Source organism: Scleropages formosus, chromosome 8 (genome assembly GCF_900964775.1).
Source record: "Scleropages formosus chromosome 8, fSclFor1.1, whole genome shotgun sequence".
NCBI classification, from domain to species: Eukaryota; Metazoa; Chordata; class Actinopteri; order Osteoglossiformes; family Osteoglossidae; genus Scleropages; species Scleropages formosus.
This window is the reverse complement of record NC_041813.1, coordinates 1,027,427-1,054,345: the sequence shown is the minus strand read 5'-3', so window position 1 is coordinate 1,054,345 and position 26,919 is coordinate 1,027,427. Positions and strand designations below refer to the sequence as shown.

The following is a 26,919-nucleotide window of genomic DNA, read 5'->3' as shown; positions in this document are numbered from 1 at the left end:
AGAAAAAACATGCATGGAGTTCCAGCTCCAATAAAACGACTGAGTGTTAAGGAGACTGTCGGTTATCCAGGGAGGTGACATACGGAAACATATAGAGTTGATGTTAATTCAAACATTAAGCCCTGCCAATTCACCTGAAATGCAGAATGTCTTTGGTGTGTGACCCGAGTAGCCTTTGGACACCTCCACCAACAGAGAGACCTGCACGGCCCTGGCATACACCTCGGGCCTTTAAAGAGAAGACCACCTTGTTGCCATGTGTTTATGGGAGGAACGGTGGTTTGGATGGTAGCTTGATGCATCACGTCTTCGGGCAGAGGAAAAACAAACAAAATGTTGTTATCAAAGAGCTGAATGCAAGAAGGACATTCCTCTATGGTTCTGAACATTTGAGCAAGGTGCCCTCACGCTACCTGAAACTCACACATACCTCTCATGCAGGCATGGTTCTGTAAACGGGCTTCCTACTGCCACATTTTATGGCCACTTCTCTGATGTCCCAGGCAATTACACCGAGCCAAGCGAGAGCTAACTTTGACACTCTGATGTCTCAATCCCCATAGCGATGGAGCTACCAAAAAAGTAATGATGATACATGTATATTGATGAACACATCTGTCAGCGATCTGTGATTTGTCTGATTATGGTTAATTAAAAGAGAACCCTCAGAAATATTGCATGTTAGAGGCAGGAGGCAGCAGAGTGAATCTTCTATAGACTCCGGAAAAACAGCTTCGGTTTTTGGCTTTCCGGTTATTTATAGTTCAGATGACAAAACCTGTGATCAAAGTTCTATATCCACAGGCTGATATGCATGTAAACGGGAAATGACGAAAGAGGAATAAAGCAAAAAAAAAAGACAAGTTGGTCCAGAAACAGATATGACATAAGAAACTGGTCTTTCTTTAGAGGAACATGTCAGTGCATGTAGATCCCTTGACTATGACTGCAACGGAATTCCTGCTTATTTCTGTGTCAAGACCAGAAGGACTGTTACTCTGCTCCTCCAAACATCATAACACAGAATATGTAGTATAAACACCCCACTTTACAAGTACAGCCATATCGTTTTATTCCCCCTTTCTGGGTTATGATATGTTGCCCTTAGTAAGACTGATAAGTAAAGAAAGAAGTAGCAACACCAAAGTTTTTCATTACGAGGAATATTACTCACCAAACGCTTTCCCCTCACCCAGCTATTGGCATTGGACGACGTTTTTCTCTATACCTGTCTTCGATGCATGGCCGCTATCCAGTCATCAGATGCATAACATCTGCGGCAACTGGAGCTGATAAGTGTTTCCTTACCCAAAGTAGCTCTATTATTAATATATTTGGGCTCGTGTGATGGAGGCTGCCTGGAGCGCTCCGCTTCATCCTCTGAAGACAAAGCATCGGCAGTATCGCATCGCAGCAGATTATTCTGCTCCACGCCGCCTCGCAGCCAGGCGCTCGCTTCCATTCTTCACAGTACCTTCAGATCATCGGCACGCTCCTCTCCCACAATCCCACATCTTCTCCTTCCCCACAGGGATTGGCAGATCGCCGCACCCCTCGGGAGGGGCCTGGAGGTGGGAAGGTGTGTGTGGATGCGCTCCACGTACTTGTGCGCGTGGATGAACGTAGCCCGTGATTTAATGAAACGCATGTTTTCTCCACTGTGAGAGAAATAAGCTTAGAGAAAAAACAGCCTCCAATAAAACAACATCCAAGGCAAGGTCACAGTAAGGGCCACTGAAATTGTTCGATAGCTAAGATTCCCGGTATTGCTAAAATTTGCCGTTTGTGCTTTTCGTACTTTTACCAGAGGCACCAGCTAGTTTGGGTGTTCGTAGGAATCCAGCTCAGCGTGTGCGGAGTTTGCACGTTCTCCCCTTGACCGCAATCCAAAGACACACGGAAGACGGCAACGACTAAGAACTTGGGCGCTCCCCCTAATGAAAAAACCATGGCAGCAGTCACAACGAGTTGAAATGCACTCATCGGCACTAACCCCATGTTTTCTCCATTGTGTGAGCATTCACACCGGCTCTGTGAAACAGCACTGCAAAGCAGAAAAGCCACTGAGCTTCTGCACTGCAGCAGGGTAATTCACACCAGTTTTGATGGCTCGCTACGAATATCCAAGGTCTGGACAATCGGCATCCCGAAACGGCCACGCAGCTTTTCACGTAATACCATTTTCATAACCTCAGTTTCAGAACTTTTCTAGAGTAATTTGGTATCTCTTTGCCTTCTTATCGTCAAGTTTCTTCACAGTGAATTGTGTTTATCATTACTTTTGCTAAGCAAAAAATTTTCCTTTCATATACTGCATGTTCACATATCAAATTAGTGTGTACTGACTTGTAATTTTTGTTTCAAAACTCAACATTTTCAGAGTTCTTTGCAAAGAGCATTTTTAAACGAACGGTAAAGTTCTCAGATAGAGGCTCGTTGGCACGGTAGAGAGCACTGCTACCTCACAGCGACAGAGCTGTTCAGTCATAGGTTCGACTCCAGCTCTCTATGCACTTTGCACGTTCTCCCCTTGTCCCCGTGGGCTAGCTGAGGGCGCTCCAGTTTCCTCCCACAGTCCGAACACGTGCAGTTAAGGTGAATTTGCGATGCTAAATTGCTCGTAGAAAGTGAATGGGTGACCGAGCGTTTGGCTACCCTGCTATGGAGTGGCGTCCCATCCAGGGTGTATCCCCCCTCAGCCTTGTGCCCAGTGAATCCAGGATAGGCTCCACACCGCCGTGAACATGAGCAGGACAAGCAGTTAGCAATAGTGAGTGAATGAGTCACTCGGAGACCCTTCCTGTGTCAAGGGAAAGGAGATGATGCAGAAAACTACCACAATGAACATTAATAAGGGAGAGAAACAAATTAACAAACCATATTGTCAGTTTCATGCTGTCAGGAAAGAAAAGAATCAAGCAGTTCATTTACCGTTAATTTAGATCTCTTCAGACTCCACTAAACATAATCAAACTGTCAACACAAAGTGCATTGAACCCTTGGCACTGGTGACAGATAGCTTGGAAACATAACAACACAAAGCTGTTAGTTAATGTGAAGTTTTCAGAAACCATGTGAAAGTCAGATGCAATCTTCTGCCACTGAGTGCAAAACAGAAATGTGTAAGACAGAACTGTATGATTTTTTTCTCTGAGTTGTAGGGTGCTTTGGAAAAAAAAAAGTAATGTAAATGCAAATTAACTTTAGAAAGAAAAAAATAGAAACAATGATTCCTTGAGTCACACGCAAACCAAGCCATAGAGCCACGGGCCGAACAACTGGTCGCGTAGTTGGGGAGCAAACGTCCCTGGCAATAGTGTTGTGTGCAGTCACACATGTTGGAACATGTTTTCCAGTAAATTCCAGAAACGAGCGAAAACAAACTCTAACGTGTACGGGGCTGGGCTTCGGCGACCACACAGTCACTTTCGCGTCAAGGTGTTTCCCGAGTCAGAGTGCAGGGTAAGATGCTTTACTTGTGAACCATCCAAGTGTGGACAAGGCTTCTTGAACTTGAGTGGTTCACAAGATAACTAATGCGTAACGAAACCGTATTTCTTTTTCTCATCTTACGCTTCTGGTCTGAAAAGTAACTGAACTAAAAATACGTAGAGCTATAAATGGACAAAAGAAAAACAAATGAAAGTAATGTCCTTTCCACTGAGCGCACAAACACACTTAAAAGAATTAACTCGGGTACAGATCTGCAGTCTGTCACCACAACGCGTTTGAAATAACAGCTCAAAGCATCAGGCAGGGTTATGTCCTCATAATGTTAACCTTACGAGTTCAGCTGAGAACATCTAGGTTTTCAGCCGCTGTGTAGACTGTCGAAGGCCTACGGTGTCCTTCAGCTTTGATCAGCCACCTTCCAAATGTCATCAGCATCTGTTCCTCTGTCAGACCACTCAGCATCAACCATTAGGTCTTTGCTAGTTGGCAAGTGCTGGGTCATCCTTCCGGAACTTGCTTGTACCCCAGTGCTTTTACCCCAGTGTGGAACAGAAATTATGAGGCATTCAGTGCACGTTACGCATTATTGTTAGACAAAAATGGAAATGATTGACTGACTGTTTACCAAACTCTGCTAACAGCCACCTACATTAATGAAAATACTGAAAGCATAATTTATAATATGCAGCATTCTGCCAATAGTGTATAAGGTAGATGAGTTCAAGTGAATTAATGGAATGAAAAGACAAATGTCCAGACTATAACAAATTGAACTCTCCAAACGACTTGCACATGTTTCACATGGCACTGCCAGTGGACAGAACACATATTAACCACTGTTAGAACCGCTTTCAATCACAATAATCAAGCTGCATTAATAAATGGAAATATCAATTGAAATTTTGCCAGGCATGATGAGAAGCCACTGCTATTGGACACGGGTATTGGACACTGGTACTGGACACCGGTACTGGACACTGATACTGGACATTGGTATTTGGACACTGGTACGGGACACTGGTATTTGGATACCCCAATTTGTTTTTCCTCCGGTTTCGTTTGCTTGAAACTTTTTTGTTTCTTGTTTCCATTACCGGGGGGGTGCGGTGGCGCAGTGGATTGGACCCCAGTCCTGCTCTCCGGTAGGTCTGGGGTTCAGGTCCCGCTTGGGGTGCCTTGAGATGGACTGGCGTCCCATCCTGGGTGTGTCCCCTTACCCCTCCGGCCCTACGCCCTGTGTTACCGGGTAGGCTCCGGTTCCCCGTGACCCCCTATGGGGACAAGCTGTTCTGAAAATGTGTGTGTATGTGTGTGTTTTCATTACCTCAATTGCTAGAGGGCTTATGTCGAATTTTTCATTATCTTGCCTTTGAAATAGAGTTTCTATAAAAATTTCTAGGAGATCTTGAAATCTGTGTCTCTTGAATGCCGGCCAGGAAATAGCGTGTTGGAAAGAGTTGCAGCAATGCTGATAGCCTTGGGTACAGGGAATAGGAGTGTCATTTTCTCAGAAGATGGTGCCGAGATAATGTTCAAATACTTGATGACGCATATTTTTGCTGCAGCAAGAGCATACGAGACTCTGGTGAGAGTTACAGACTTTAGGAGACTAAAGGTGGGCGGCGTGGTGACCGAGGGAGCCCAGCAATGCCAGCTGTCCAGCTGCGGTTCCTTGTTTTCTAGGAAGCCCAACAGCTCCTGCAAGTGTTTTACGCTCAGCATGTGTACATTTTCGGGCAAGGGGTGCAGATGGAGTGAACTAGATGAGGCTCGGCACCAAAATAGTCTGTTATTCGCAGCAGCAAACCCTCACCTTTAAACAAAAATTAAGTAGTGGCACTTATTCTGTAACTGCTCATACAGGAAAATGAACGTATGCAAGATGTGTTACGCTTCAGACTCATTAGTTTTTATATTTCCGTTATTTCTAGCAGTGAAAGTTATGCCTGAGTTGAAGAAATAATTTAAAAAAAAAAAAACAAACATTAATTGTCTCAAAAAAAAAACTTTGAATTATCACTTAGGCACGGAGTGTACAAAACACAGAAAGAGATACTCGTCTTTCAACAAGCACAACAAGCCGGTTAAATATTAAAGGGAGAAAGAACAAAGAGCTGCCAGAACTCAATGCATATTCTCAGAAAATAGGGACGATATAAATGTTTTCAAATAGCTTGTAATGCAAGCGGTATAAAAGGGACTGAAAATCGGATTGAGTGAACAACTCAGGAAATTCTGGGTGGGGATGTTAAAAAACGCTTAGGGAGCTTTGGAGGGTAGCTGCACATTTGGGTAAAACATTTATCACCCACTCAATGAAATTTAAAACAATGCATCAGCCCCTAGATAATGATCTCATGAGATGAAAGCAGTGGTTTAAAAGTATAGAATAAAAATAAAATATGAGCAAATGCAGCTGACATACTGTATTCCCTTACATTACAAAAGTTGCATTGTGGCCCACATTTTGCTTTTGTGTTCCCAGTGTTATTAGTGTACCTGCACTGTGTCTATGTGTCACAAGTTAAATCTGTTTTTTCATGTTTTCTTCTGCGGTTCAGGGACTGCAAACTATTATCCGGAAAATGATAGGTACATACATTATTAATTAGCAACTGAAAGTGAATAAGCTGGAAGAAATCTCCCAATAATTAAATAATGTCAAGATTAATTTAAGACTAATTACATAAATATAAAAGACAATTCTCTAAATGGTCTCTAAAGGGGGATTATTTCTTTAATTACTGCTTTGAACTGATGGTTTGATAGCTGAATGATTATAGTACTAAATACGTAATTAATACATCTGTAATTAATCTATCACGAGAAGTGAATACAGTTCATCCACCGTGGTGTTATAATAACACACAGCTTGCAGTGAATATCAAAATAAAGTTTTATGTCTACAATCAATAGGAAAATGGCAAAGGTAATGGGCGGAAAGGGCAGAAAGTTTCTGAGATAAATGGATTATAGCTCTTGGGCACAGTTATTCACTGATAAATTAAAAGTAACACGTGAAAGAGGTGCAGCCTATCGGGGGGAGGCATCAGCAGAGGGTTCGAGGACACAACACGACGCAGTTGTGTAACAGTCTTCTACTGTTCAAGACATAAGCAAAACACTGAAAGTTATGGGATGCAAGTTTGCTGACAAGTCATTCTGAGATCTATTAAATGAGCAGTGCTTCAGCAACTCAGCAGCCCTCCTGTCCATGTCTCTTTCTTGCAATTTTAAAACTTTTTTTCTAACTCTACAACTAAGACTCTTTCAGAAGCACTTGGCCTCAGATCATGACACACAGATGCCTTCAAGCACAGCTGGTGGGTAACACAGCATGGCTGCTACTCCTATCTGGACGCCCCAGATAGCCAGGGCTTAGGACTTTGGGGCAGGTCTGCCTGGCGATCTGACCTGCCAAATAGGATTATGAGTCACAGAGTAGTTGCCGGCTGCACGGGGGAAAATGTGGCAGGATACCAAGCCTTCAGAATTTCTCGTGTGTTTTAACTAAAACCTTACGCTGAGCTGCGTGTAGCCATGCACCAAACAGTGCTGCTTCTCTGAGGTCTTTTATTACGGGCAGCGTAACTGCGTAGAACACTGACAGAGGCCTTCATGCCAGCAGTCCGTGGAGTTTGACTGTTTCAGGCTCAGTTAGTGCGAACAGAATATCGAACCCAGCGCCGAAGGCTCACGGAGAGGACAGTTTGGTTGCGCAATTCCGAACGATCGGTCGCACATCATCTCATTCCGAAATCATCCAGAAGTCCACCCCGGTGTTCTCTGGACATGAAGTCAAGCCAGTTCAGCCTCGTAATTAACATTGCCAGAGTTTCTGCGATGCTTCAGGTATGTATTTGGCATGGTGACCTGAGATACTCCTTCGTCCGCTGACGACCCTGATGTCAAGCCACCTGCTTGACACAGATGGCTGAACGTGCAGATGGGAGCATAGCTTCTAGGCCTTTCATCTCAGGAAGTTACAAATGCCCATGAGGTGCCATAGCGATGTTTCTGACTTTTCAAACACAGCTGGATGCTGACGATATAGAACTGTTTGCCAACATGGAACAAAAAGGAGAACTGTGATACCAGACTATAATGATCCAGTTTGTCAGCCATACTCTCATGAGCATTTAGAGAGTTGTCCACTCATTATCTCTGTCTACTGCTCATGTTGGTAAAAGGCGCTTCAGGACACACGCTCACTAGCCTCTTTATTAGGTACACCTAATTGGGACCCTCTTTTGCCTTCATAATAGCATGCATTCAAAGAATGTGCTAACACATTCCACAGATTCTTGGTCCATGTTCATTTGGCAGCTTCACAAAGTTTTTTGGAGGCACTGTCTGCTGAAAAGCCCCCACCTGCTAACTCTGCTCTTCCTTGTTCCAGAGAAACTCTTTTGGTTTGAGATTTGTAGGCTGTGCAAACCATTGCAGTAAAGTAAGGACACTGCCATGTCTGTGGAACCATCTTGAGATGATGTGCGCTTCGTGGCATGGCATGCTATCCTGCTGGAAGGAGCAGTTTGAGAACAATCAGATTGGCCATGCACCTGGTCAGCAACAATGTTTTCATGATTTGTCCCCGTGTTCACATGGATTTCCTCTGTGTGCTCCAGTTTCCTCTCACAGTCCAAAGACGTGCGTTTCAGGAGATCTGGTGACTGGAAATTGCCCATAGTGGGTATGTGTATTTCTGCATTGCTTTGATATGGAGGGGAGGTGGTGCAGTAGGTTTGGCTGGGGCCTGCTGCGTGGTGGCTCGGGGGTTCGAGTCCTGCTTGGGGTGCCTTCTGATGAACTGGTGTCCCATCCTGGGTGTGTCCCTTCCCCCTCCGGCCCTGCACCCTGCGTTGCCGGGTTCGGCTCTGGCTCTGGTTCACTGTGACCCCCGCTCTGGACACACGGTTGTAGACATTGTGTGTGTGCTTTGAATTGGTGTACACTTGGGTGAATGGCTGTAGAGAGTTTAATGACTTTATGTCAAGTACATCAATGTGCATGTCATGCTGGATAAGAAATGTAATAAAAAACACGTGTTTCTTTCTGAAATTTGTTTGGTTTTAAAACTCTTTTCAAAAGAAAGAAAGGAATTATCTGAGGCCATGTCCATGTGTGTCAGAGGAGCTAATCCTGATTAATGTTGCACAGAGAAACACTCCAGACAGGGCAGAGCCATCAATCCATCTCTGTCCCACTGAGTGCGAAGCCAACGGGACGTACATCTTCAGAAAGTGTCCACTAAAAATGGACGAACAACAACATGCAACTGAGACAAATGGCTTCCAAATGATCACAATTAAGCGTACAACTCAGGAAGTTCAGACAGTCACCAGCAAAGTGAACAAAATGCAGAGCTCATTATGGATAATTGTGCGCGTTCCTCAATTCCCTTTTTCGTCCATAAAATCATGACTCTTACCTGCCAAGGATGAAGGCGAGAGCAAAGATGATCCCTCTCGAATTAAAGACAGACATTGTTGTGGAAGACTGCAAAATATTCTGAGATTATTTACCTGAAAGGAAAACAAACGTGAGTGAGTGAGTGAGTGAGAAACACCACACAACATACAGAAACCAAGATGAGGAAAATGTCTTCGGATACAGACAGTCTTGCCACACTGTTACAAACAGGCTTAAATTTATAGAAATAGTTGTGTAAAGATAAAATAATGTTTTAAGACAGCAAATGGTTAATGGGAATTACTTAAGATGCGACATTCCTATGCTCTTAAACAATACATATAACGTCTATATTGTGTTAACAAGTTACTGGCACCGTTTCAGTGTATTTCCGTCATTCATCTCGACCCGCACGCCCACTTGTGACGTTCAACTCAGATTACGCCTCCTTGCTGGAAATATGTTCAACACTCAACATTCCTCGAGGGCTTCCTTTGGACTGAAGCACAATTTCAGAATAATGACTTTGCTGAAACTGCCTGAGCACTAATCTCTGGATTAAGGTAAAAGCAATAAATGAAATTGCAGTCACTTTCCTTCCCCCGTCTCAAAGTGTGCTGTGGCTCAGATGAAAGAAGACAGAAAGTTGCCCTCTACCTCCCAAGGGCCTTGTTTGCTGGCTCTTGTGTACTGAGCTTTATAAACAGAGAGCTCATAACAGCACCACGTTCCATGAGGATGTTACCAACAGTACCGTGGGAACTCATTGCAGTAAGAAATAGAGAGAAGCTCACCTGGACGTGCAGTGCACTCCTATTCAATAGAAAATAGGCTGAAATGTTGCTTTAGGAATTGTGGTGTATGGTAAGACGTACGTAGAAAGTTGAGCTTTTTTCAATAAGACTCTTGAAACATTCTGCCGAGAGCGAGACATTCATTTTTGTCAGTTGTAGAGATGTTTTCAGGTGTATCTCTCAGACCGGACATGTTGCATCTCCTGTCATCTAGTCATCTAACTCTAAGCAAGTCATGTAGCTGGAGCTCAGAGTTCCTTGGGAAGAACAGATTGAAGAGCGTAATGAAGGAAAGATGGAGAGGAACAAGGAACTCAGGAACCAGAGCTGTCTGAAAGGCTCGAGGGCAAGGTGTAGAAACACTAATGCAGACTGCAGCGGCTGTGCAGGAGTGTTCCTGTATGTGACGTACAGCGTGTTGGGTATCACCGGCAGTCAGAGGAGCACTATGAACCGTGTTACTTGGCCTGCAGGGAAAGCGTCTAGGTGGCCATGGGTCTGAAGAGGTACTTCATGGGTTCAAAGTAGATCTCATTGCAGGCTGAGGTCTGATAAACCCTGCTTGAGTGACTCTGGTGTAGAAAGACCTTATACACCCTGTGACTACATCACCGATGATGTGTTCAGGTGTATTTTCAGATACAAACACATTTTCAATGCTGTCCTAAAGCATCTAATAGAGAACATTGTGTGCTTTGAAATAAATTTAGTCTTCTTTCCCCTCCTGGGTCTCAGGATATTTTGCGAATGGAGAATATACTGTAGATATACACAATCTGTATATTTCTGACACTTCTCACAATGCTGAATGCATTGTACTCCTATGTAATGTATTTGTACGAAATATAAAAATGCCGGGACAGAAAGTAAAGGAGCACATGAGAGTGTTGTCATGAGAATTAATCCTTCTGCACGTGCTGACACTTTAATACGGCTTTCATCTGATCAACCTGCTTTTCCTGTGCTGGAGAGCAACACGTGAAACATCTGTGTACTCCACAAATGGAAACACAGGGACAATTTAATGACATATAATGGCATTAAGTCCTGACAAGTTATTAGAAGCCAAGAGCACTACGTGTGAAATGGATCCATATGTGTGGCACACCAAGACAGGGCAAAAGGAAAGCACAAGTAGCTTTGCAGCAGGAGAAATATTAAGTCATTCATCTTTCATCACTGGCATTAGTGATGGTCTTTCATCTAATTGTCCTTTCATAGATAGATCCATGTGCAGAGTGCTGCAAGGAGACAGCTTGTGGACTCGCCCTTGAATCAGTCACAAGGAGCCTCAACATGAATCGGTGCCTGAACAGCTATAAAAGTGGCTTCAGCGAAGATCGGTGCTTCCGGCAGAACCAAGCTGTTTCAGCATGGATGAGCCCCTACAAGGGGTTTCAGTGTGGATCAGTCCTTCTTGACGATGAGTAAGCAGCCTCAGTAACATCGTCGCTTCCAGAAAGCTCTGAACGCAGGATCAGTGTACGGTAGGTGAGCTTTTCCACAACTCCACAGAAAAGGTTCAGCCATTCTGACAGGCTCCATAAGCAGCTTCTACAAGGGTTAGCGCCTCTGACTGATTCAATTAAAGTCATTAAGTTTGTCCACACGCTGCAACAGAGTATGGGCTGGATTCTGCCAGTTGTGAGCGCCGAAATCTGCCGTAAATCCTGCAGAAACTGACCGCGGCCCCCGAAATCTGGACATCCATCAGATATAGAAAACAATGCCACAAAAACAGACACAGACAGCACATGTCCAAATCTTTTTAGGGCATGATCTAAAAACACAACAAAAACATAAGCAAAAGGTGAAGAAAGCCAGTGCTGTTGTTGTTAAAGGATTCCGTAGTGGGCTTGAAACTGGCTCTGTGCAGAGTTTGCATGTCCTCTCCATGGTCACACGGGTTTCCTCTGGGTTTCTTGGTAGAGCGGAAAGATGTTTCAGGTGAACCGGTGAATCAAACTGAATCTCAGAAGCTACAAATCTTCTTTTTTATTAAATAGAGAAACAACAACAACAACAATAATAATAAGAAGAAGAATAATGATGATGATGATAATAATGCATTAACTGAGTTAAACTTTCAGCATGAGACCTGAGAGCAACGAGGAAATGCCATGGCTCTAAGCACAGGCCATGCGGCTGAGAAAAGTGCCGTTGGAGGTTGTGTAACTTAACAGTCTCTTGACTTTGATCTTAAGCCATCGTGAAAAGGGCATAAAGTAACAAAAGAGGCGTTTGCAAAGCCATATGAGATGATGTGTGAATTTATTCATTGCCCTTTCTACTTGCTAAGAGACACAAAAATGAGTCAACTCTCATAACTCAGGTCCCTTCCCCCAGGAACATGGTAACACTGACAATAAACCCACTGCTGCAGTCAGCAAATGGGCAAAGTTATTTTGGTCCTGTCAGCGATGCCTCTTTATTTCATCTCTCATGGTGAGATGTTCATCTGCAAGTTCAGAGCCTTTGATTTTACTTCTAATTTTTTTCCGTTACAGGAAACCAGCATGTCAGCCAATTACATTCCTCACGTTATTGTAAATAATCGCACTTGCTACCCAGAAGAGAGTTGCCAAAAAGCAATAGTTCTGAAATCTTCAGTGTCCAATTTATTGAAGCAGACCGCATCAATGACACATGATGAGGCGTAAACAAGATTAGAAGCCACTATTCCTCAAGTGAATTGCAAGGGAAATAACAGGTAATAAATTCATACTGACAACCATGGACCTCAGAAAATTCTAGAAAGGCATAAAACGTAAAACGACTGATAATATTTGGAGAAATGTATTTACTTATGAAACACATGCCGCATAAGGCACAGTGTAAATTACACACACACACACACACACACACACACACGTTACTTGAAAGACAAAATCAAGTTAGAAGAGATCATCCTCCAAAGATTTTAAGTAATCGGCAAGGCTGTACAATATGGACAGTGCTGAGTGTTTTGTACACTGAGCAGTTTTGGTCAAGGGAAAAAAAGTCATTTGGAGGGACCACAGAAAAACATTTGGATACTTAAAGAGCATAGGAAAGGTCACAAATTAAAAGTGTGGAAAGACCCTAAGGGGTTCTGCAGATATCAGTCCAATGAAATTTTGAGGAAATCAAGAATCTGCTGAATAAAAAGATGGCACACGAACCCTGGTTCAGTCACATTCACAAAGGTGTCATATGGGCACCTCAATAAGCTCCTGCATGATGGAAGCTATAGATCTAAGCAGGTTTCCAAAGGTTATTCTCCGCATGCGCTCTACAGCTGTCTTGATACATGAGGAGCCGATGCCCTTTTCTGGTATTTACATTTGTCTGATATTGCCTTCGATCTTCAAACAGGTTTAGCTACTGATTCAGCAAAATGCTTCTTTCCACACATCCTAAAATGATGCATTCATAATACCATAGTTCCATATAAATGTCCTAAAAACAAAACATTATCTGCTATTAATAACGCAAAATAAAAAAAAAAACAAAAAGAAAAAGAAGAAAAAAGAAGAAAAATTGGTGGGAGGGTATCGGGATTTGTCTATCCTGTGTCTTATGCACCTACTTGAACGATGAACCTTGGAGCAGCAAGCGGTAGGTAACAAACTAGGTTTTACTTGAGTCACATGTCTGCAGCCGTATCTCTTTCTCTTAACGTAATGAATAAATTGTACTTTTGCTGAGATGTACGTTGCTTTGGACAAAAGTGTCTGCTAAATGAATAAATGTAAATGTAAATGTAAAAATAATAAACGAGATTGGTCAAAGAAGAATTGCTTATTGTTTAAGCTATTTATGTATGTATGTATGTATGTATGTATGTATTTATTTATCGTATGATCAATGACAGATCTTCAGCAACATAGGGCAAGCTTTAAGCTGTAAAATTGGCTTCATGTAACCAGTTGTTTAGTCTAATGATCAGTTAATTCCAATCAAATACTTAAAATACTTGTTAAACTAACAAAGTATGTGGAGAAACATTAAAGATAATGTATAAAGTCAGGAGTAAGACTGACACAAACTCATTTTAAAATTTTGTGAAGGTTGTTTTAATCAAAAACAATATCATACATACATACATACTGCTGTCAACTGACAATACCAACCTGGCGGGAGTTAAGGCAAGTATAAAGGAAGCACCAGCACCCCTCTCGATTTGCGGAACCTCACACAGACAACTGCCTTACCTGTGGTCGCTCCTGACTCCCAACTCCTGACTCCCAAATCCCGACACTCGAATCCTGACTCCCAAATCCCAACGCCTGACTCCAGACTCCCAAATCCCGACTCCTGCTCCCTCCTCCGGTTTTGACCTTCACCTGGACCTTCGATTTGGATTTAGCATCTGCATCACGGGTGATGTTTACCTCTTGACTCTGACATGTGCTCTCTGACCTTGATTTCGGATTTTCCCCTCACCACAAACAACCTCCTTTAATAGAAACCGCACTTGTGTCCTACCTCTCATCTCCCCGTGTCCTCTGTGCATGAAAATCATGGTATATATGAAACAGTTTTTTTTTAATGAAAATGTTATCAAATCATTCAATCTGGAGGAGGCAACTAGAAATCTATTGGCAACAATCTGAAAATAAAAACAATAAAAATAAATAAATTAATTGTAGATTTTTCTATCTCCATCTGGCCTAAGTCCTGGCAATTCTAAGAAAGTCCTAGCAAGAAAAGAGGAGAAAACTATTCATTCTAACTACTGGGAAAAAGTGTAAATATTTAGGGCAATTTACTCACTCTCATTCACTTTCTTTAACCGCTTGTCCAAGTCAGGGTCCCAGTAGTGCAGAGCCTATCCCAAGTAGGGTATGAACAGGATGCGTATCGATTGAAGAGTGGCTAAACACAGTCATTTACACATGTATACACTATGGAATTGCGATTTCCCAGTTCTTTGGACCATGAGGAGAAACCAGAGACTCTGAGGAGACCAATGCAGACATGAGGAAAACATGCCAACTCCACACACCTGAACAAGCCAGGTGCTCTGAGGCAGCAGCAGCACCCACTGCGCCACTATGCCGCCCCTTAGTGTTCCAGCATTATGAGCTGAAAAGCATAACCTGTGATAGTCTGAACAAAAATCAAAATTCTGACAAACAAAATGAGAGTGAGCAAGAACTGAGAAATAATTTATAGTTAATCATTCAATCTTATTCTGCAGTTGACAAGACTGCTAGAGAAATTAAAAAAAAAATGACTGACTCTTTGACTGTATGTTTGTAAGTGCATGTGTGAGTGTGCACTTTTTACTGGAATGACTAATTGTAGCTAACTTTGAAAATGTTGAAATCTGCCAAGGCCTGATATGGGAATGAAAAATTCCCTGCCCCAGTCGAGACTGTCGATTACAACAAACCCGTTTTCCCCATTTCCCGGCAGTCATTTATCATAATCCGATTCATTCATGCTTCATACTCCTACCTCTAATCTCACGCCTGCCTGAAACCCAAATGCACTCTGAGATTGACTTCATAGTCATCTGACAGGTTGACATTACCCACCAAAAACACAATATAAGATTTTTTTTTTTTTTTCAAAAATTAGATTAAGACTCAAAAAACCGTTCCAAGATCTAGTTAATGATGCTGACTTCCACAGTTTTGGTGAACAGGGCCCACCATTCTCAAAAGGAGAAATAAAATGATCCTTTTCTGTGCTAGAACACCCTTTCGCTGCAAGAATTACAGTTAAGACAGAATAGAGACAGAATAAATGCCTCCAGATTTTTTTACATAAAAAAAGTGACACTGAAGAAGCAGAAACACAAAACTTGATCTTGGACTACATGTTCTCAAATCTGAAATAACGGCATATCACTGCATATCGTTCATGCCGACGGACTGCGATTTTACAGCAATCAGCGCGTACTTCACGTGATGTGCATATTCCTGGTAAAAGAAGCTGAGCTGCAGTTTATGATTTCCTCCAATTATTCCTGGGTACAGTCATTTGTCATGCCAGCAAGCGCCTGCCTTACTTGCCAATTTAGAATAGCAGAAATCAATACAAAATTGTTCCTGTCTATTGCAGCTTTCTGCAACTGAACCTTAGGAAAATCTTTTTCTCTGAAACTCTTTCTGTAAAAGTAGTGCAAATGATATTAGTAGCAGCATGTGTGGTACAGCATTCCAAAAGCCGTAGAATCAGTATCTCCACACACTGTCTGTAATGTACCATTAATGAACACATACTGACACTTCCTTTGATACTATATCATGTACATATACAGTATTCATGTCAGTCCTACAGTATTTTTCACATGAATGGACCTGCTATCGAAATTTATGACCATTACCTCGACTACTTTGCTTATAATTGCATTAATTATTGCCACTGATAATTTCTACATAGAAGAAGAGAATCGATTGCTTTATTTCTTTATATGCAACTTACCTAATGACTTAATTATGTCAAAATGCATCTAACATTTCCTTAAGCATCCATCCATCCATCCATCGTCTAATTGTTTTATTTTTCCTTTCATGATTCAGCCAAATGGGACTCGAATCAAGGGCTTTCCAATTATGTCGGCGACATAAAAGCACCGAATTCAAGTGACAAACATAAAAACTCATAGAACAGATGCGATCATCAATAGAGAAGGAGCCCGTGTCATATTGATATTTATTAGCATCGTCATAATTATTCCTGTACGATTTGCTCACAAAACATCTGTGATTAATGCACACAAGACAAGTCGCAGTATCAGTAACGAATAATAACAGTTCAATAAGTGCGACGTGAACAAGTAACAATAAATATAATCCGGCCGCCCGCTGTGTGTCAACACTGACTGTAGTGTATCATCATGTATCTACTGCTTCTCCTGACAAACATCCGCAAGTTCCTACTGAAAAACAGTCTGTTCGCATCCCGACGGACGGGTGAGGTGTGTCCACCGGACAGCGTTACTCCGGCGTTACTCCAGCGTTACTCCAGCGTTACTCCAGCTTTACTCGCACGTGTCCGCTTACCTGTGGCGGTGCGCAGGATCGATCATCCACGAGATTTCAGGACGCATAAAAAGACAAACTCGCTGAACATGATGGTTCTATCGGACACTTTCCACGTTCGCGAGTTTTTTCTTTTTTTCTCAGCAAGGAACAGGGAAATAATAGAAGCAATAATTAAAATAAAATAAACGCGTTATGAACATGACAGTTGAGTCGTTGTTTAAAAGCAGCTTGAGGAGCCGGGAAGTGGAAACACACCGCTCATGTTCCCGCACATCCACCGTGTGCGGAGCCTGTGGTCTCACACGCGCACACACACACACTCTCTCTCTCTCTCTCTCTCTCTCTGTGTCTGTGTGTCTTTGTCCATCTCATCTGTCTGTCTGCCTCTCTCTCATTTTCTCTCCCAATGAAAGTTGAGGAGAAATGAAATGTGTCCATATAACGCATTTAAACACCTGCTACTCTTACATGTGTTGTTCTCTGAGAAAAATACAAGAAGAGCACATCGTGTCAGCATGTAGCACCTTTACATGTTTTGCAGAAGTGATTTGGTGCTTTCTTCTGCGCACATTTGCTCCAGGTTCTTCAGGTGAGGGTTACAAGTCACCTGTGTACTCTAGTTTTCGAACGGAGCCGCAGTCAGTCCACGGTACAGTATTGAGAGCAGCATTTTCTCTGGGTCGCTCTTGGACTTGGACTCATCTTTTTCATCTCATGCCATTCCACTGTTGCGTTGGCCTTGGGCTTGGGATCATTGTTCTGCTCAATCATGTCATTTCTCCCTAGCTTCATTTTTTTTTTTTAACCTTCATCTATTTTCTCCCGCTATTCTTCCTATTTAACAAGGTGCCCAGTTCCTACTGCAGTCCCGGCTGATAAAAAGTGGCTTCGTCTCATGGTGCTGCCAAAACAAGCATAAATTTTTTTTTCTTTCTTTCTTTCTTTCTTTCTTTCTTTCTTTCTTTCTTTCTTTCTTTCTTTCTTTCCAGGTAAGATAATGAAATATCACAGTGAACAAGATTTCGATGCACCATTTGTGAATCAGTGAAATGAGACAGTTGGTCAAGGTTTCAATATTTTCACAAGTTCTTTCACAAGGCCCTGTATGAACGTTTGGAAGTGTACCTATACACGTTGACAGCTCCATTATCTACGCATTAACTCAGCTAACATGATTAAATGTGTCACTTGAAAGTTCATGCTTAGGGGACCCAATATAAACCTTAATATTCAATCTGCTTTGAAACCCAATATCTTTCTGAGCCTCTCATTTGTTCAGGCTCTTTTGCTAACTGCAGTGGTGAATTTCTTGTAGGTTCCCCTCATGAAATAACTACCAGAGTGGTCTTAAAACTGTGTCTTTCGATGTATTGTAGTGTATTATTTCTCTTGGTCCAGTAAGGCATCTTACATATAAAAACAATAAAAGCGAAACCTACAATAATAGTAAGGGAACTGTCTTCAACACAAAGAAGCGGGAAGTAGTTCTAGTGTAGGCTCTTGCTCTGGTCCTTCCACTTCATTTCAGGAGCTCTTTTCTGTGCTACCAGTTTCAAGGCCCAGGGTGTTAATTCCACAAAACTCTATGTTAATACATATTCCCTCATTTGCAGTGTGTTGCCTTTTTCCCTTGAGCTGTTCACAGTGGAAATGTACTACCAATGAAATAGAATTTGACAATATCACTTTTTATTTATTATGAAAGAACTATCTCATTTCATATTCAGTACTAAGAAATTATGAAATACCCTGATGACAGGAACAGCAAAAAATAATCAAGAACTTCACATTTTGCTCTATGAAAGGATCACATGAGGGATGGTGCACACGTGTATGAATAATACGTGCTCATCGGGGTCACCCTGTGACCTTGTCAGCTCCAAAACTTCTGGGTGGCAGTGGCAGATCTCTTGTGGGCTTGTTTCTTTCAGTTACAATTTCTCCTCATCCTGCTAACTCTCTGGTTCACGCTGCAAGTGCAAATTCAGCAGTCATGCTAAAATGAATTTTTATGATTAAAGGATGACTCCGGTGACTCTGCTGGTTTAATGTCAATGAGTCGCAGCTTGCTCTGATGGAAAATTGATGGAACTCCGAATAAAATAACACAGCAGAACCTTGGGCATATGGTGCCCAATTACATGTGTCAAAAATAAGACCCTACCCTCTTCCTTCTTCTTCAGCACAACATTTCTCAGCCAACAACACACAGAATATGCAAATGTGCACTAAGCGATTTTTACATTTACATTGATAATGACATTTCTCTTTTGAAGGACATGGCAAAACACTGTAAAATTCAATTATTTATTCAGTCAGTAGTAGTTAGTAGTAATCAAGCAGTTGTGACAAAACCCTGGATTTACAGCCAGTGTAATATGCGGATGTGAAGTGGACATGGATGTCTTTTACACTTGGGGTCAGGTGTGTTGATGCACTTAGACTGGTGTCACACAATTCATGTGGTGGACATGAGGGGTTGTAACAGCCAGCTTTTTCACTTCATATTTAACTGCATTCGTTTTCTTCTAACAGTGCAGATCTGTTCAGCGTCGATCTACTGTCTCTCGTCCATTGGCGTTCACGGTTTATACCCCTCATTTGGAGCAGACTCCTTCATGGAGCTTTTTAAACACACACACACACAAACATACAGAGTGTACTGTTTTAACAACATCTCACATGAAATGTGAAGTTGAAAGACACGTGAACTTTTAAGCCACATTGCTGCAATTTCATAGGAATAAAAAAATCCTAAACCTATAAGGCTTAGGGGAGCAACACTATAATTAGAACAATGTTTTGACACAATGTTCAGATTCATTATTCATACTGGCATCAAGGAGAGTGCCTTTGCCATGCATTCTAGCAGACACGACAACACCAGCTCATTATTATGGACTTTTTGACAGATTTATAAATTATCGAATGTTTTTGGGATTCTTCTTTGGAGGAATTTCACCTGGAGTTTCTTGAAGCATTGGTGCCGTAGTCAGTACTGCATTAACGCAGCCAAACAAGCAGCTAAAAGATATGTATAAATTCGAAATTTACCTATTTAAATTAGCGCCGATTTAAAAACAACCGTAGATGATCATTCTGGCAAGACAGCAGGGGAACAAAAAGTAGTAAGTTGAAGAAGCAAACTAACTCTCAATTCCACAAGGAACAGATTCATCTGCAGGAGCTCCTGTGGCCTAATTCAGAGTCTAGTGTTTGAGCAAAACGCCGGATATCCACCACGCAAACAGGAAAGCACACTGATATGCACTGGATAAGGAAGAATGCAGTAACTTGTGGAAATACATGCATTTCAGTTTAATATTTGTATTAAATTTATAATATTATAATGTATTGAGTGTGGCTGGCACAGCGAGTAGCGCTGCTGTCTCATTGTACCTGGGTGGTGAAAGAGGACGTGATAAACCATAAAATGAAAAAGTGGTTAGCGGATGAGCGGATGAGGGAATTCTGGGTATATTCGGCCCAGGGAAGGTACCGGCTCCAATCCGTTTGGTTCTGGGCACAGTGACGGTGAAGAAATCGAGCGAGCTCCTGGTTCAGACGTTCCACTTGTCCGTTGCATTGGGGGTCTTTCCCAGAGGTAAGACTGATCGACACGCCGAGTCGTGAACAGAACACTTTCCACACCTGGGACGTGAACTGAGGACCTCTTTCCCATACAGTGTCTTTGGGGGATGATACTGAGAAGGAAAACCTGTTGGAACAAGGCCGCCGCTTTTTCCGTCGCTGAGGCCAACTTGTTCAGAGGCACCAGGCAGCAGGCTTTCGAAAACCGGTCCTTCATCACCAGGAAAACTGAATTTCGAAACGCAATTCCTGTTAGGAAGAGGCAACGGTTCGAGAAGCCCGGCAGGCAACATAACGACACCTTGGCCTGTGCGCTCGAGAGGAAGGCCAACACAAAGTCTTTCACATCTTGCCTCATGCTTTGCCACCCAAACTTCTCCGAGATTAATTTCGCCACAAAATTAAAATGAATAATAATTCATGTTACATTAAGTACAAGAGAATAGCAATAGCAGTAACAGATGTTTTGCAAAAGCTTTATTATTTCCGACTTTCTGTTACTTAATTCATCTAACAACATGAATCAAGTTCTCTGCTTCCACCACTTACTTCCCAGATGGATTCTTCCTGCTGATCATGGAAGAACTCAAATTCCCACAGTTCTTCCCTTTGCCATCTTGGCCTCCAAGCTGCCATTTTACTGCAAGGTAAAGTGTGTTTTTTGTTTTTACGTGGAATCGAACACCAAGCACATCTCTATTAACTATAAAAATATTCAGGTACAACGCATATGTTCCTCTAAACAAGACATCATGATGTTTGTTAATGTTCCCTGTCAGTATGTGTGTATTGTTGTAGGCAATATGTCCATTTGTATCTATAAATGTTATATATTAGCAATATGGGGGGGTGCGGTGGCACAGTGGGTCGGACTGGGTCCTGCTCCCTGGTAGGTCTGGGGTTCGAGTCCCGTTTGGGGTGCCTTGCGACGGACTGGCGTCCCGTCCTGGGTGTGTCCCCTCCCCCTCCGGCCTTGCGCCCTGTGTTGCCGGGTAGGCTCCGGTTCCCCGTGACCCCGTATGGGACAAGCGGTTCCAAAAATGTGTGTGTATTAGCAATATGTCCATTTGCATGTATGGAGCAACTACTCCATGACACCAGTTAACAGAAAAATCACAATAAGAAATGTCTGCATATGGTGAAGGAACCTTTTTTACAGAGTTCTTCTCAAGTTTTGTGGGGTTTCCACCTACTTGTTCAGACTCAGATGGTGGAATGACTTTGTAAATTGTAGATATTAGTGAAGTGATGGAAGTACTGCTGTGATGCAGTAGCAATAAGGGATTTTAAGGTGAGCGAGGAAACGGAACAGCGACCCAAGTACTGACATCTGTTGGGAAGATTTCCTTACTGCATCGACTCAGGAGATGTTTATTGTACAGGAACTCATAGTGCTGTAGGGCCCCAACCAGGACTTGAACTTGCAGTGCATTGTTGAGAAAGCCATGCCCTTAACCACTCAGCTGCCTACAGTGGGCTCCTCTTGTCTCACTTGGGTAGGGCACTCATGGAACTCCTGCATTGTTTTGCTGCTGCTGCTCATCTCTGTGAGCTGGTACCATGCCTGTGGGCCACATGGGGTCTAACAGGAATTTCTTACTTCTCATTTTGTTTCTACCCGCCTAGAGGAGCTACATCTGTGTGCATCATACTGTCAGTGGGAAGTCATTGTTTCTAGTTATTGTTGCCTATTACATTAATACTATATTCATGTGCATATAGTTCTTTTTCTCTGCCCATGTGTGATATTACAGGATTTATTTGAAATGCCCAAACTTCAATATTTTACTGTGTAGCTTAAGTTGGCAGTCTACAGAAAATTATCACAGTCTGTGAAACAATTGTTTTGCTTTCATGAGTGAAATGGAAGAAGGACTTTTAGAATTACTGGTTAATACTGTAATAACATTAAGACAATTTTTGTGTCACGTAGTGAAAAAAATCCTTTTTTCTGTAATATGTGATTTCTGTTAAGAACCAACCAACCAGCCAACCAACGTCTACAACCGCTTGTCCCAAGTGGGGTCGCGGCGAGCCGGAGCCGACCCGGCAACACAGGGCGCGAGGCCCAAGGGAGAGGGGACACATGTTAAGACCCATTCGTGTCAATATTATTTTTAATAGTCAGTGAACTGCTCAAGTATTTTCCCTGAATATGTGGACTCTTAGGCTTAGTGACAGTCAGGGTTGTTGTAAGGCTGTAAGCAGCTATTAATGAATCGCACCTTGGCAGTGACTTAATGTTGTTTTACTGCATTTGCAAAGCTATTGAATGTAATACTTGGTCTTAATGCAATTAGATATGAACATATTTCCCCCTGCATGTTGCAGTGTCCCAGAACCATTACTTTGAACAAATCTGGAAACAGCTTATGTGTTATGTAAGAAATGGCATTTCCAAGCCCTTTGGTGCATAAAAATAATAAAAAAACATAGTGTTTACATTACTTTGGATTTTTTTGCAGAGTTTAGTAGTTTTCAGAAGACCAAGCTATTTCTAGACTATTAAAAACCCTAAGTCACTCATTAATCCTTTTTCCAAAAACAGTCATGTTTTAAAGAGCTTTATCAGGGACTACGGTTATTTACCATTTGATCATGGCACAAGTACACATGATAGTACCAACAGACACTTAAATTACTTTTCTGTTAAACAGCTGGAACCGTTGTCTAAGGCAAATTACAGTGTTAGATTTGCAAACTAAACTAGTATATACATATATGTACATTTACATTTTACATTTATTCACTTTGCAGACGCTTTTCTCCAAAGGCACTTCCAATGAACTCTATGTAGTGTTACTATGAGCCCACACACCTTATTCACTGCGGTGACTTACACTGCTAGATACACCACTTACACCGGGTCACTCATATATCTTTGGACTGTGGGAGGAAACCAGAGCACCTAAAGGAAACCCACGTAGACAACATGCAGACTCCACACAGACTGAGCGGAGATCGATCCCACGTCCTTTCGCACCACCCAGGCGCTGTGAGACAGCAGCGCTACTCGCTGTGCGTAATGTATTTTTTGGAGCAATTCATTGTAAGTACTTTTATTGTATTAAAGCAGCAAACGGGCTTTAAACCAGAAAGTAATTTTAGAGTTATAGCTTCACCCAGGATACAGCATGTTGCTGTGGTGTGTGTGCATGCGTGTGTGTCTGTGTGTGTGCGAGTAAGAATTTAACTCAGACACAAAAGATATTTGGGAAAGTTTTCGGATTTCTCAAACTGTCAAATCCTTTAAAATCACTGATGTCAGACTACAGTGCTGCATCTGAGCCGGATACACAGATGATGTAATATTTTGGCTGACTGGGGGACAGCTTGCTTATGCCTCCCGAGACTTTTGGGCTTACACTGCTAGTTTCCCAAAATACTCCAGGTCTCGAAAATGAAGGTGTCAATTGGCATTTAGCCTTTTCAGAGGAGGAAATGTCACTTAACCCTATGGCAGGATTTATTAATAATCACTCCCTCGGATCAATGGCTTACAACGCCCAGCCGCTGAATTGCACTTAATGACAATACACATATAATCGTCTTTATGATACACAGTACATCCAAGTTTTAAACATTATACTTTGGCATAGTGTCTGTTTTAAACAGTAGATAAGCATACACATTAATGCACATTTTATTTTACAAATGTATACTCTATACAAATTATGCTGTGATGAAAATGCATATAAATTGCATTAGTAGGTATTGTCACAGTGCAAGACAGACTTTTTACTGCAATATGATGCATTTCTGCACAAAGACCACTTTCTGGCATATTTAAAACAGTCAGCAACATTCTTAATCTTTTCTTTCCTTTTGACGTTGTTAAAGCACTGCTGTAGTGAAGAATTTGCCTTCTAATAATTCATTACACTAAGCAAGTTTTACAGGCTTCATTTTATTAATAATATTCTTTTGAAGATTCTGATATCCAGTGAATGTGAACTGAAAGACCCAGAAAAGAAGATAAGACCCTTTTTGAGCATCACTCTGAATGTCAAGGATAAGATCAAATAAAATCATGTTGAGACTAAGTATAGTAAATTGAGATTTAGCTTGTCAGAAAGCCTGAGAAGCTTGAAAATATGAATACTAATTTTGAGACTTTAATGTGGAACGTCATTGCCATGGTGAACCTGATAGTGTAGAGATGCTGCAAATGTTGACATGTCAGAATAGAAATGAACTGTCTATAAATTACAGATACTTAAGGCACCTTAAGACACGTTCAGATTTTCTTTTTCAGTTTCCTCGCGTTTGTTTCATAATTGAAATTATGACTATTGAATGAAACATTGTCCAGAACTCTGAGGGAGTTTAAACCTTTGTCCTGTGTGCTGTTTAACTGCACGTGTTTATTTAGAGTAATGAAAGGGAGACAGGGTAACCCCACTCACAAAATCTTCATTGTCCTTGATCCTCTACTAATGCTGCTCTGCTGTATAAAATAGATACACACTGAAGTGCACAGCTGATGCTACAGAGACATGCATGCAAACATTTGCATAATTCTAAGGGCAAAACACAAAAATAGCTTCTATTTTACTTGTTTAAATACAAAACTGAAATTTAAACCAAATCTAAACCTAATTTAAATGCAACATTTTGATTGTCTACCTTGAATATACAGAGTAATGTTATGGTCACAGACAAAATAAATAAAATGTAATTAAAAGTGTAAACAATCCATATGTAGATTGTGTCGAGTTTGTTTCAGGTTGACATGATATTTTGAGGTTTCTTTTTGATGGAATGAGTTTTCAAATTTTCACACTGTTTGCCAAAAAGAGGTTGACCATCAGGAATGTTGAGCAGCCAAGCCTGGCAGATGACTATTTCGTTTCCATCCTTGTCCAGCAGCAAGACCAGAATCACAGTTGTCTGACTCAGCCAGCATTAATTGAGGCACATGCTTATATTTCCCCTTTTGTTGCTCAAACCAGCAGCCTTAAGGGCAGAATGGAGAAGAAACAGGCATGGATCTTCAGCCCTGGTTTCCCACTAACAGCCTGTTGCATGGGAACAGCAGGAGGATGAATATGGTTTCCACTTTTTTGGTCATTGATTCCATGACTTATTCCATAACCACCTTAATATTTCAGAATGGTTTTTTGATGTTCTAGTTATAAGATATACAGTATGAACAGTCTTGTTATTCTTTGACATATTTCAATATGTTTTAATATACATTGGGAGTAAACAGTAAGTACAATCCATATGCTTTATCAAGCATTCCGTCATTACATCTAATTTCACAACTGGGAAATGCTCACATGATAAGTCAATGATTAGGTGCTTAAAAAAAAATTACATTTATTCTTTAGCAGACTCTTTTCTCTGAAGTCACTTACATCTCAGAGAATCAAACTTATAATCGTAGTACAACATACTGTATTTGCTGCCAGCTGCCGAAAAGTCAAGATATGCAAAAAAACCAGGGCAGCTCTGACCTTTGTGTGCCTAACTGGTGGTGACAAATGATGTAAGTTGTGCAGCATGTGATTTTCTTCATGAATGGACTGCTCAGAACTGCAACTTTCAGACACCACAACTACTGCTGCTGTAGCCACAATCATTGGCAATGTTGACACTCCAACACTTTTAATTGTGCATGCATTAGAGAAGAAAATTTTAAAATATACACAAATCACTTAAAAGGGGGTGCGGTGGCACAGTGGGTTGGACCGTGGTCCTGCTCTCCGGTGAGTCTGGGGTTCGAGTCCTGCTTGGGGTGCCTTCTGATGGACTGGCATCCCGTCCTGGGTGTGTCCCTTCCCCCTCCGGCCTTACGCCCTGTTTTGCCGGGTAGGCTCCGTGACCCCGTATGGGACAAGCGGTTCAGAAAGTGTGTGTGTGAATCACTTATTAGAAAGTCCCATAAAAGTCACAGTCTCATCAAAAGCAATTGCTTATGAAGGACTCTAAAGGATGGAAGCAGCATTGTCTTCAGCTTCCAAAATTGCATATTCAAATTCAGCCCCAGATCTGTAATGAGTAAAAAAAATGTAATTAGCAATAAAAGTGTGTAGATCTGTTAAGGTATTAATGTTTCATACAGGTGAAGTTTTCTGTACAGCAACAACTCTGTCATTGAGTAGAAAGGCCAGCGATTAGACGTTTAGGCTCAGCATCACCTCTTCGCAGGAAGGTACAACTGTAAATCAATGACAGGGAATACAGGGTGTATTCAAGCAAGAAATGCGCTCAATGTGTTCGATAAATAATTTCTTCCTGTTCATTGGGAAAAGATTACAATCAATACATGACTGAATATCTGAAATAAGTTAAATGTTTCCACTTATTTGGCTTTTACACCTCGAAATGGCTGCCATGTGCATGCACTTATTATTAGTTTCCCCTTATGCTTTTATAGCAGGAAATTTAAAAGGAGGCAAAGGTCAAAGAAAAAAAATCACTCAAGCAGCTTGGTCTTTGGTTATGTAGCAATATCCACCAAAGGTGGACTGTTTTCGCTTAGAATTTTCTCTATAGAGCTGAGATTACAAAGCTGGTGAGAAAGTCTCATGCTGGTCCTTCCAGGATTTGACTTTCTTAACCTGTAGGATTTACCTGGTGGGAAACATGGGCCAAAGGTAACATTCTCTACTGGGAGGTCTGCGAAGCAGGACAGATGTTCTGTAAGAGCAGAGTGAATGAGACCAATTCTTATGCTATTGCTTGAA

At 41.7% G+C, this 26,919-nt stretch overlaps 1 protein-coding gene across 1 annotated transcript in view; it reads right to left on the bottom strand.

The window, feature by feature from the left end:
• Positions 1-16,846, bottom strand: part of LOC108925798 (gamma-aminobutyric acid receptor subunit pi) — a 31,413-nt gene extending 14,567 nt beyond the window's left edge. The window contains exons 1-2 of the mRNA XM_029254266.1: positions 16,655-16,846; positions 8,885-8,978 (exon numbers count right to left, since the gene is read on the bottom strand). Coding sequence (XP_029110099.1) covers positions 8,885-8,940 — 56 coding nt within the window. The 5' untranslated portion in view covers positions 8,941-8,978; positions 16,655-16,846. The remainder of the gene's footprint in view (positions 1-8,884; positions 8,979-16,654) is intronic.
• Between the last annotated feature and the right edge of the window lie 10,073 nt (positions 16,847-26,919).